The sequence below is a fragment of the Hypanus sabinus genome, chromosome 24 (assembly GCF_030144855.1).
Source record: "Hypanus sabinus isolate sHypSab1 chromosome 24, sHypSab1.hap1, whole genome shotgun sequence".
In the NCBI taxonomy this organism is placed as follows: Eukaryota; Metazoa; Chordata; class Chondrichthyes; order Myliobatiformes; family Dasyatidae; genus Hypanus; species Hypanus sabinus.
Window position 1 is genome coordinate 29,014,424 of NC_082729.1, and position 13,138 is coordinate 29,027,561.

At 49.8% G+C, this 13,138-nt stretch overlaps 1 protein-coding gene across 1 annotated transcript in view; it reads right to left on the bottom strand.

The window, feature by feature from the left end:
• LOC132380724 (neural cell adhesion molecule L1-like) overlaps positions 1-13,138 on the bottom strand; it is a 354,989-nt gene that overhangs the window by 123,108 nt on the left and 218,743 nt on the right. The window contains exon 6 of the mRNA XM_059949714.1: positions 4,772-4,974. Coding sequence (XP_059805697.1) covers positions 4,772-4,974 — 203 coding nt within the window. The remainder of the gene's footprint in view (positions 1-4,771; positions 4,975-13,138) is intronic.

Below are 13,138 nucleotides of genomic sequence, written 5' to 3' on the forward strand. Positions count from 1 at the left end.
GAGAGAGGGGGAGGGAGAGAGGAGAGAGAGGGGGAGGGAGGTGAGAGAGAGGGGAGAGAGGGGGGAGGGAGAGGGGAGGGAGAGAGAGAGGGGGAGGGAGGGGGAGGGAGAGAGAGAGGGGGAGGGAGAGAGAGGGGGAGAGCAAGAGGGGGGAGAGGGAGAGAGGAGAGAGAGGGGGAGGGAGAGAGGAGAGAGAGGGGGAGAGAGGAGAGAGAGGGGGAGGGAGAGAGGAGAGGGGGAGGAGAGAGGAGAGAGGGGGAGAGAGGGGAGGGAGAGAGGGGGAGAGGGAGAGAGAGGGGGAGAGGGAGAGAGAGGGGGAGAGGGAGAGAGAGAGGGGAGGGAGAGGGAGAGAGGAGAGAGGTAGAGGGAGTGCACCTGTGGCATATCCAATTCTTGGGTGAACAATCAGGTTTTGTTATATTGTAGATCATGGTCTCTCTTGGGGGCTTTGCTATTGCTTGTTTGGAGGGTGGAGGGGGCTGAAGTGCACAGGGGAAGGGGGTCGGAGTTTTGCTGCTGCTTGTGCCTGGGGGGGGTGAGTAGGGGGCTTTGGAGTTCCAACGTTTTCACTGTCACTCATTCATTAGGGGCACTCTTCTGTTTTCATGGATGTCTGTGAAGAACATGAGTTTCAGGTTGTATATTGTATACATTCTTTGATATTAAATGGAACTATCGACATTAATCCAGCTCCCTCACACTGTCTCTCAGTGACCCCTCTCCCCATCGTCCTGTCACTGACTGCATCCCCACTGACATTAATCCAGCTCCCTCACACCGTCCCTCAGTGACCCCTCTCCCCAACGTCCTGTCACTGACTGTATCCCCACTGACATTAATCCAGCTCCCTCACACCGTCCCTCAGTGACCCCTCTCCCCATCGTCCTGTCACTGACTGTATCCCCACTGACATTAATCCAGCTCCCTCACACCGTCTCTCAGTGACCCCTCTCCCCATCGTCCTGTCACTGACTGTATCCCCACTGACATTAATCCAGCTCCCTCACACCGTCCCTCAGTGACCCCTCTCTCCCAGCGCCCTGCGTCACTGACTGTATCCCCATTGACGTTAATCCAGCTCCCTCACACCGTCCCTCAGTGACTCCTCTCCCCCATCGCCCTGTGTCACTGACTGTATCCCCACTGACGTTAATCCAGCTCCCTCACACCGTCCCTCAGTGATCCCTCTCCCTCAGTGCCGTGTCACTGACTGTATCCCCACTGACGTTAATCCAGCTCCCTCACACCGTCCCTCAGTGACTCCTCTCCCCCATCGCCCTGTGTCACTGACTGTATCCCCACTGATGTTAATCCAGCTCCCTCACACCGTCTCTCAGTGACCCCTCTCCCCCAGCGCCCTGTGTCACTGACTGTATCCCCACTGATGTTAATCCAGCTCACTCACACCATCTGTCAGTGTCCCTCTCCCCAGTGCCGTGCCACTGACTGTATCCCCACTGACGTTAATCCCGGTCCCTCACACCGTCCCTCAGTGACCCCTCTCCCTCAGTGCCCTGTGTCACTGACTGTATCCCCACTGACGTTAATCCAGCTCCCTCACACCATCTGTCAGTGTCCCCTCTCCCCCAGCGCCCTGTGCCACTGACTGTATCCCCACTGACGTTAATCCATCTCCCTCACACCGTCCCTCAGTGACCCCACTCCCCCAGTGCCCTGGGTCACTGACTGTATCCCCACTGACGTTAATCCAGCTCCCTCACACCGTCTCTCAGTGTCTCCTCTCCCTCAGTGTCCTGTGTCACTGACTGTATCCAGCTCCCTCACACCGTCCCTCAGAGACCACTCTCCCCATCGCCGTGTCACTGACTGTATCCCCACTGACGTTAATCCAGCTCCCTCACACCATCTGTCAGTGTCCCCTCTCCCCCAGCGCCCTGTGTCACTGACTATATCCCCACTGACGTTAATCCAGCTCCCTCACACCGTCTCTCAGTGTCCCCTCTCCCCCAGCGCCCTGTGTCACTGACTATATCCCCACTGACGTTAATCCAGCTCCCTCACACCGTCCCTCAGTGTCTCCTCTCCCTCAGCACCTTGACTACAATCAGTGAACCTGCCGAACACCGATACACACAGACACCTGGGCCCCATTGTACTCCTTCATGCACATATTTTACCAAAATCATGTCTTATATGTATTTTTTATTTAAGAATCCCAATTGCTCTCCAAAAAAGAATTGCTTTCCAGAGAATTATACCAGCAGCACAATTCCAATTTAAACCGTCATTTGAATTCCTGAAGGACCATGTGAAGTAACGAGGAAGAGAAAGCTGTTGTTCAACAACATTAAATGTGTCTCTCACAGCATGACTCCATCCTTGTTATTTTGTACACACAGAGGGTATTAATGAATAACACACTCTGTACGATGCCCTGGGAACGTGCGTTGGGACTGTGAGGAGAAAGCTTCACTCAGTGCTCATCTGTGCCCTGTGAGTGTGTGATTCAACAGTATAAGGGGAACTTCATTCCTTGTTTGACCCCGGGAAAGTGATATGGGACGGTGTGGAGGGAGATTCACTCTGTGTCTGACCCCGGGAGTGTGTGATGGGACGGTGTGGAGGGAGATTCACTCTGTGTCTGACCCCGGGAGTGTGTGATGGGACGGTGTGCAGGGAGCTTCACTCTGTGTCTGACCCCACGAGTGTGTGATGGGACAGTGTGGAGGGAGATTCACTCTGTGTCTGACCCCGGGAGTGTGTGATGGGACGGTGTGGAGGGAGATTCACTCTGTGTCTGACCCCGGGAGTGTGTGATGGGACGTTGTGGAGGGAGATTGACTCTCTGTCTGACCCCGGGAATGTGTGATGGGACGGTGTGGAGGGAGATTCACTCTGTGTCTGACCCCGGGAGTGTGTGATGGGACGGTGTGGAGGGAGATTCACTCTGTGTCTGACCCCGGGAGTGTGTGATGGGACATTGTGGAGGGAGATTGACTCTCTGTCTGACCCCGGGAGTGTGTGATGGGACGGTGTGGAGGGAGATTCACTCTGTGTCTGACCCCGGGAGTCTGTGATGGGACGGTGTGGAGGGAGATTCACTCTGTGTCTGACCCCGGGAGTGTGTGATGGGACGGTGTGGAGGGAGATTCACTCTGTGTCTGACCCCGGGAGTGTGTGATGGGACGGTGTGGAGGGAGATTCACTCTGTGTCTGACCCCGGGAGTGTGTGATGGGACGGTGTGGAGGGAGATTCACTCTGTGTCTGACCCCGGGAGTGTGTGATGGGACGGTGTGGAGGGAGATTCACTCTGTGTCTGACCCCGGGAGTGTGTGATGGGACGGTGTGGAGGGAGATTCACTCTGTGTCTGACCCCGGGAGTGTGTGATGGGACGTTGTGGAGGGAGATTGACTCTCTGTCTGACCCGGGAGTGTGTGATGGGACGGTGTGGAGGGAGATTCACTCTGTGTCTGACCCCGGGAGTGTGTGATGGGACGGTGTGGAGGGAGATTCACTCTGTGTCTGACCCCGGGAGTGTGTGATGGGACATTGTGGAGGGAGATTGACTCTCTGTCTGACCCCGGGAGTGTGTGATGGGACGGTGTGGAGGGAGATTCACTCTGTGTCTGACCCCGGGAGTGTGTGATGGGACGGTGTGGAGGGAGATTCACTCTGTGTCTGACCCCGGGAGTGTGTGATGGGACGGTGTGGAGGGAGATTCACTCTGTGTCTGACCCCGGGAGTGTGTGATGGGACGGTGTGGAGGGAGATTCACTCTGTGTCTGACCCCGGGAGTGTGTGATGGGACGGTGTGGAGGGAGATTCACTCTGTGTCTGACCCCGGGAGTGTGTGATGGGACGGTGTGGAGGGAGATTCACTCTGTGTCTGACCCCGGGAGTGTGTGATGGGACGGTGTGGAGGGAGATTCACTCTGTGTCTGACCCCGGGAGTGTGTGATGGGACGGTGTGGAGGGAGCTTCACTCTGTGTCTGACCCCGGGAGTGTGTGATGGGACGGTGTGCAGGGAGCTTCACTCTGTGTCTGACCCCGGGAGTGTGTGATGGGACGGTGTGGAGGGAGATTCACTCTGTGTCTGACCCCGGGAGTGTGTGATGGGACGGTGTGCAGGGAGCTTCACTCTGTGTCTGACCCCGCGAGTGTGTGATGGGACGGTGTGGAGGGAGTTTCACTCTGTGTCTGACCCCGCGAGTGTGTGATGTGATGGTGTGGAGGGAGATTCACTCTGTGTCTGACCCCGGGAGTGTGTGATGGGACGGTGTGGAGGGAGTTTCACTCTGTGTCTGACCCCGGGAGTGTGTGATGGGACGGTGTGGAGGGAGTTTCACTCTGTGTCTGACCCCGCAAGTGTGGAGGGAGTTTCACTCTGTGTCTGACCCCGCAAGTGTGTGATGGGACGGTGTGGAGGGAGTTTCACTCTGTGTCTGACCCCGCGAGTGTGTGATGGGACGGTGTGGAGGGAGATTCACTCTGTCTGACCCCGGGAGTGTGTGATGGGATGGTGTGGGGGGGTTTCAATGTGTGTCTGAACCCGGGAGTGGTGTGATGGGACGGTGTGGAGGGAGTTTCACTCTGTGTCTGACCCCGGGAGTGTGTGATGGGACGGTGTGGAGGGAGATTCACTCTGTCTCTGACCCCGCGAGTGTGTGATGGGACGGTGTGGGGGGGGTTTCAATCTGTGTCTGAACCCGGGAGTGTGTGATGGGACGGTGTGGGGGGGGTTTCAATCTGTGTCTGAACCCGGGAGTGTGTGATGGGACGGTGTGGAGGGAGTGGTCAAAGGATGTACTCACTCTCTGTTTTGAGGTTGACTTGGAGGAGATGGCGGTGCCACCGTTGTTGCTGACATAGCAGCGGTACATCCCCTGATAGCCCCGGAAGGACACGCCATTGTTGGAGGTGGCAATCACCATGGTGCCTGATGTCTTGTTCATCGTTACGCGAGGATCCATCGACGGGTCGAAAAATGTCCCATCCTTCGTCCAACGGAACCTGGAAAGGAAGCAACAGCAATGTGACACCGTTGTGGGTGTGAGCTCTGTGTGAACAGTATTGTCTGGTTATCGGAGCATTCCCCTTAAAGTAAGGGTTTGAATCTGTTATCATGGCTTTGTGAGGAGCAGGTCATGCCTCAAGAACCTGACTCAGTTCTTCCAGGATGTGACAAAGCACACTGATGACTGGATGTGGTATATATAGGTGGGTTAGTAAGTTTGCAGATGACTCAAAGGTTGGTGTTGTCAGAGATCGTGTGGAGGGTTCCTGTAGGTTGTGGTGGAACATTGACAGGATACAGAGCTGGGCTGAGAAGTGGCAGATGGAGTTTAACCCAGAAAAATGTGAAGCGATTCAGTTTGCACGGTCTAATTTGATGGCAGCATACAGGGTTAATGGCAGGATTCTTGGCAGTGTGGGGGCACAGAGGGATCTTTTCACATCCACAGACCCTCAAACTTGTCACACGAGTTGATAGCGTGGTTAATAAGGTACATGGTATGTTGGCCATCATTTGTCAGGGGATTGAGTTCATGTTTCAGATCTACTAGATGCTACTTTGACCTTGACCACACTTAAAGTATTGTGTTCAGTTCTGGTCACCTCATTATAGGAAGGATGTGGAAGCTTTATTCAGATTCAGATTCAGTTTATTTGTCATTTAGAAACCACAAATGCAATGCAGTTAAAAAATGAGACAACGTTCCTCCAGAATGATATCACAAAAGCATATGACAAAACAGACCACACCAGAAAATCCACATAACATTTGGTAATCCCCAATCCAGAGTCCGGAGAGGCTGCTGCATATTAATATCACGCTACTGTCTTAGCACATTACCGTCTTAGTGCGTTCCCCAGAAAGAAGCTCCAAAGAATGAAGCTCCTAAACCACCAGACAAAACAAGACCAAAAACTAAAGCTACAAGACCTGCACAAAACCACAATTACAACATATAGTTACAACAGTGCAAACAATAGCATAATTGATAGAAAAAACAGACCATGGGCACAGTAAAAATAGTCCAAAGATGTTAAAAGATTCTAAGTTCAAAAGAAATCACCACACAGTTTCCACAAGTCCCCAGGGTCCCGACAGACTCGCCATCCCACGATGGTGGCAGAAGGGAATACCCCCGCTGTGGACTTCCACGGCGCCGCCCGACTCAGCCTCGCTCTGTCGAAACCTTCCTCGCGACACAGAACACACCGAAAGCAACCTGACCGCAGTGGCACCATCCCCTCCGGCACAGCTTCTCCGAGCACCATCCTCTGCCGAGCGTATTAAGACGGCCCCACCAATGGCCATCGGGAACGCAACCCCGAGGACTGGGGGCCTGTTCTTCCCAGCAGAGTCCTGAACCTCATAGCTGCAGCAGCAACGAAGAAGGTCTTCCTGGAGATTTCCAGATGTTCCTCCGTGCTCCCACATCCGTTTTCAATCGACTATGATAGTGCATGGCACCCCACTTCACAAATAGCAGATAATCAGCTCCGGAGTGGCCGCTGCAAGCTGCATAGTGCTGCCATCTTGGAATATTTAGAGAGGGTACAGAGGAGATTTGCCAGGTCGCTACCAGGTCAAGAGAGCTCGTCTTACGAGGACAGATGGAGCAAGCTAAAGCTTTACGCTTTCGAGTGAATGAGAAGGTGGTGACTTAATGAAGGTTTGACAGAGGATAAAGGTTACTTTCCTCCAATCCCCTCAAAATTATGCCCCCTCAAATTAAGCCATTTCTGCCCTGGAAAAATGTCTCAGGCTGTCATGTCGATCTATGCCTCTTGTTATCTTGCACAGTAGTTGAGGTAGGTACTCAATATTTGAGGGAACAATGCAGGAACAAATAGGAATATAGCTGCAGAAAGTTTGCTAATTTTTAAATGAAGTGTTTCTGCCTCATGCCAGCCTCCTCCCATCCCATCTCTGTCTCTTGCCATCACCATAACAGTCTCTCCTTCCTCTCTCCATCGCGTACACATACGCTTGCCCTACCTTCCCTTAGTCTGTCTCTGCCGATCACCTCGATCACTCCCCGTGGGAACCACTCCTACTCAGAATGCCATATGCCCAAGGTCACCTGCCTGCCTTACACTGATGACCTCTGAGTGAGCTGCCCTCGAAATGCGGGGACTGGTCAATACCTCAAGAGAACAGGCGAAAGTGCAGCAAATCAATCTCGAGGAATGACAAATATATCACTTGGAACCTAAAATGAACAGATGAGCACATCGTAAACGCTGGACGCCGGGGTCCGTCCTCAGAGATTTCCGGGGTCGTGCACAGCAGTCATTAAAATGTCACAGATCTGGGCAGATAATAATGAGAGAGGTTAATGAAATGCCAGCTCTTACATCCACTGTGTAAGGTGGGTGAGGTTAAGTGAGAGTAATACAAAGCCCCCGTTAGCAGCATTGGGACCCACACACTACAAAATATGGACAGGCCTCGGAGGGAGTGCAACATAGGTTAACAGACTAGCAGGGGCAGAGTGGTAGCATAACAGATAATGTAATGCACATTACAGTAATCACCAAAGTTTGACTTTTGCTGCTGCCTATAAGAAGTTTGCACTTTCTCCCACATGCATTAGTGAGTTGCAGGCATTCTATGTTGGTGTCCCTCCAAGAGCACCACAATCTCGTCATAGGGTTTGGAGGCTTGCGAGCCTCAATGACCCGGAGAGTTATGTTATGCTTTGGCACTTGGCAAGGTCACCCAAGCGAAACAGGTCAAAGGGTAGAGTTCAGATTAACACTGTCTCACTGGTTCTCCAGGTCCAGGGGTTCGGCTCATGGCTAACAACCTGAAAGGTAAGACACAACCGTTCAGGAAACAGCAATGCAGATTCCTTCTGCGTCTGAGCACAATGGTGTCCCTGAACACGCACGACAGACAGTAGTGGAAGCTGCTGACATGATGAAGGAAGCCCTGAACACCGGCAGAGATGGAGGACCTCCATTGCTGCTCTAAATGCCAGTGGCGTAACGGGCAGAAAGTAAGCACGTTGGTGCCGGAAGCCGAAAGTGACACTTGCAGGCTGCTGCCAACATAATCCTCGCTGATTTCAGTTGATGCAAGCAACGTATTTCACTATTTGTTTTGATGTTTGTGACAAATACTGTATCCTGGATGCCAAAGGTTAAATTAAGTGGAGAGCTTTCACAAAAAAGGGCTTATTCCCAGGAATTTAAAGTTCAAAGTACATACATTATCAAATAATATATACTATATACAACCTTGAGATACATTTCATTACTAGGCAGGCACAAAACAAAGAAACCCAACAGAACTCATTTTAAAAATTACTGTCAATGTGCAGGGAAAGAAACAAATTCTGCAAACAATAAAAGTAAGCAAACACCACGGAAGCGAGTTCACGACCACATCACCGCAGCTGATCCAGGAGTCCGGTAATTGCAGATCACAGCCTCAGTCCAGCACAGAGACAAGTAAACCTCACGAGCTGAACACCGGATTGTTCCTCTCTTCCGACTCTAACACCCTGATCTTTTCAACCTGGCCCAGTCTTGGACCGACCCTTGGTCATTCTACACACTCGGATCCAGGCCCTGTAACCTCGATATGCTCTCAGCTCCGAACTAAAAGGGGTGACGGACTACAGGGGCATAAATACCACCAGACTAGACATGCCCAGGAATCAGCTCTGATGAAGGTGGCAGACTTTGCCATCAAAATGTCAGTTAATGTGAACAAAAGAGATGGTTGTTAACTTCAGGAGGGCACGGAGCGACCACTCCTCGCTGAACATCGACGGCTCCTCGGTAGAGATCATAAAGAGCACCAAATCTTTAGGTGTTCACCTGGCGGAGAATCTCACCTGGTCCCTCAACACCAGCTCCATAGCAAAGAAAGCCCCGCAGTGTCTCTACTTTCTGCGAAGGCTGAGGGAAGTCCATCTCCCACCCCCCCATCCTCATCACATTCTACAGGGGTTGTATTGAGAGCATCCTGAGCAGCTGCATCACTGTCTGGTTTGGAAATTGCACCAACTCGGATCACAAGACCCTGCAACAGATAGTGAGGTCAGCTGAGATCATCGGGGTCTCTCTTCCCACCATCATGGACATTTACACCACACGCTGCATCCACAAAGGAAACAGAATTATGAAGGACCTCATGCACCCCTCATATAAACTCTTCTCCCTCCTGCCGTCTGGGAAAAGGCTCCGAAGCATTTGGGCTGTCACGACCAGACTATATAACAGTTTCTTCCCCCAAGCTATCAGACTCCTCAATACCAAAAACCTGGACTGACACCTTGCCCCACTGTCCTGATTATTATTTATTGTAATGCCTGCACTGTTTTTGTGCACTTTATGCAGTCCAGTGTAGGCCTGTAGTCTAGTGTAGCTTTTTCTGTTTTTTTTTATTACGTAGTTCAGTCTAATTATATGTACTGTGTCATGTAACACTATGGTCCTGAAAAACATTGTCTCATTTTTACAATGCACTATACCAGCAGTTATGGTCGAAATGACAATAAAAGTTGACTTGACTTGACTTGAGTTATAATCAATAATTGAAGCTCGAGAAGAGCTTATTCGTCATGTACGCCAGGAAAGCACTAGATCCTTTATCTGGGGTGATTTGATTAAAGACTAACGACCTTTTAAAGATTAGCTTTATTTGTCACATGTATTTTGAAACATAAAGTGAAATACATCATTGCCACCAAATCAGATCAGCGAGGGTCAGCAGCCTGTGCTTGTCACCATGCTTCTCGCACCAACACCGCATGCCTGTAAATCACTAACACCTAACTCGTACCTCTTTGGAACGTGAGAGGGAACCAAAGCACCCGTATGAACCCCACACGGTCACACGGAGGACAGCAGCGGATATCCAACCCCGATCTTACAGCTGCTGTTAGAACTACTTTTGCTGGCTGAAGTGTGGGATTAGGGAATGATGTCTAAAGAAAACTTCAACCCAGGTGTTCAGGGGAATCACCCGTACATGGTGAAGGAGGAAGAGCTGGCATTAAGCCTGACGTCTTTAATTTTTATTTAGATATACTGTATATCAGCTTAACAGGCCCTTCCGGTCTAACTAGCCCATGTAACTAATTAACCTTCTAACTCGTATGGCTTTGGGATGTTGTAGCAAATGACCAAGATGGTTTGAGGATGTGCTGGGGGCAGCCTGCAAAAATCGCCATGCTTCTGGCACCAGCATAATCCAGAGTACCCTGAGGAAAGCAGATGGTTAAAGGGAGAACATACAAGCTCCTTACAGGCAGTGGCGGAACTGAAACTGGGTTACCGCTACATCACCACGCACCCCAAAAGTCACCATGAAGGAAGGAGGAGATTCAAGATTCAAATTTATTTATCACGTGTACATTAAAACATACTTTGAAATGTGTCACTTGCTTTCACAACCAAGACACCCGGGGGGTGTGCTGGGGGCAGCCTGCAAGTATTGCTACACATTCTGGTGCCAACATAGCATGTTGACGATGCTCCAACAGCTTGGCAAGCCCCTTTCCTTCCTCCTGCACAAGCACAAACACAGTCCCCCAACCTTGGGACAGGCAAAGGTAGGCCACAAAGCAGTTACGAATGGCGGGGCAGGATTGAGAGGACGAGTGGCCTCCCTCTGCTACTGCCGGTGTGTTCCAAGTGGAAGTTTTAATCCGAGTCCACCCCTGGCCGATGTTGCACAGCTTCATCGTTTCACTCTCAGCTCCACAGGTTTAAGTGGCCCCATCTCACAGGCTGATAACAGAATGCACAGCACACTCCAGACACAGCTCTATAACCATGTGTCACAACCTTTGGCCTATCCCTTGAGACACTAACACTTGGTCGGCTTGACCTCTGTTGGTTCCTTATTCCAGATTTCTTCAAGCATCTGCCTCAATCACATTCTTATTTACCAATGCGTGAAAGCGCACACACCCCCATGGATAATCTGTGGATTCATGTACTCACTAGGGCCTTGGAGCCTGCCGAACCATCCAAATGAACGTGGCTCATTTATTAGTTTTGTTTGTTTGTTTGTTCATTGAGATACCGTACAGAATAGGCCCTTCAGACCTTTCGAACCACGTCGCCCAGCAACCCCAGATTTAATCCGAACCTAATCACAGGACAACTTACAATGACCATTTAACCTTCCGACTGTGGGAGGAAACCAGGTCACCTGGGGGAAACCCGTTCGGCCAAGGGGAGAACGTACAAACTCCTTACAGGCAGCAGTGGGGATTGAACCTGGATAACCTGTACTGTAAAGCATTTCGCTTACCACTGCACTTAAAGCTGATGCAGACATCATCGAAAAGTGGGTGGCATGGTAGTGCAGCAGTTAGCATGATCACTTCACAACCCCAGCGATCACTAAGGGGTTCAATTCTTGCCTCCCTCTGTAGGAAGTTCCTATGTTCTCCCTGTGACTGTTACAGTTTCCTCTGGGTGCTGCAGTTTCCTCCCACATTTCAAAGACATGCATAGAACATAGAATAGTATCGTACAGGCCCTTCAGCCCACAATGCTGTGCTAACCTTTCAACCCATTCTAAGATCATTTTAACCCTCCCATTCTATATAGCCCTCCATTTTTCTATCAACCGTGTGCCTATCTAAGAGTTTCTTAAATGCCCAAATCAATCTCCCTCTACACCACCCTTCACAGCAAGTCCTACACCCAACACTCTCTATGTAAAGCTTACCTCAGATTGCAGAGTAAGATCATATATTTTGTTATATACCTCAAGGATGGTTGAAAAGAGAGAAATATTTAATGACATATACTGCTTGTAAAAAGACTCTTACTAGGAAACGGTTATCACAGGAGAGCCCAACTTTAAGTACATGGATGGATATTACAATGGGCATTTACAAAATGGAGAATGATAACAGCATCTGTTAAACATAAGCTGGAACAATTTGATTCATACCGGGAAAAATGGTTTAACTACATAACACCTCATAGGCTGATTTTATTCTCATAAATCAATGAATCTGTTGTAAAAAAAAAGATCACTCCCTACTTGTACATAGCTCTTTCCTTTTGCTTGTTTTTTTCTTTCCACTCTTTTCTATAGGTGTATACCCCAGATAAATACTTTGTGGAGATTTGTGACATATATGATTATATGATATATATGTACAATGTCTGAAATACATCTTATGGTAATGTTCGTTTGATGAACTTCATAAAAAGCTTACCACAGAAATTCCTGCCTATGCTTTCCACCGATCACTTTAAAATTATGCCTCCCTGTATTAGCTATTTCCGCACTGTGGATGTACGGTTGGGTTTAGTGAGTTGCAGAAGTGCCATATTAACACTGGAAGTGTGGCAACATTTGCAGAACAATCCCTGGCAGCTGTGTTGATTACTGACACAAGACAATGCATCCACTGTATCAAAGTGCACATGACAAATAGAGATAATCTATCTGAAGAAATGTCGAACATGGAGATGCAGATGCAGATTCAGATTTATTTATCACTTGTATATTGAAACGTGCAATGAAATCCATTGCTTGCATGACAACCAACACATCTAAGAACGCAGCGGGGTCCAGGCCCCACAGTGTATTCAAGCAACTGAACCCGATGTTTGAACAACGATTTAAGCGCCAGGCCGAACCAGAAAAAGTTTGGCCAAACTGAGGCGGCGGGGTCCAGGCCCCAGAGCATATCAAAGCAACAGAACTCAATGCTTGGACAACAATGTGAAGATTGAAAGGTCAGGGTGTCGGGACCTGAGGCAAGAGACAGGCCGGTTCAGCATGCTGCTCTGGGAGGTTTACTCAGGGTCTGTGGACTTCAGTTCAGAGTGCTAATTGCTTGCGTTTGTGCTTTTTCTCTGCGCGTTGGGCGTCTGATAGTCTTTTTTAAATAGGTTCATTTGGGTTTGTGACTGCGCCTTCAGGAGATGAATCTCAAGGTTATATAAAGTATACATACTTTGATAATAAATACACTTTTAACTTAGAATGTTCTGGAAACAGCCCTCAAGTCTCTCCACCTATTTCGGTGCCAATACATCATCTCCACAATGTTCAGCAGAACTACACAAGCAACATGAACCACAACAGCAGCAACAGAACAAGTCTCTTCCCATCACACACACACAGACAGACAGACAGGTCTCCAACTCCAGGACAGGGCTTCCAGTGGACTCTCAAGAA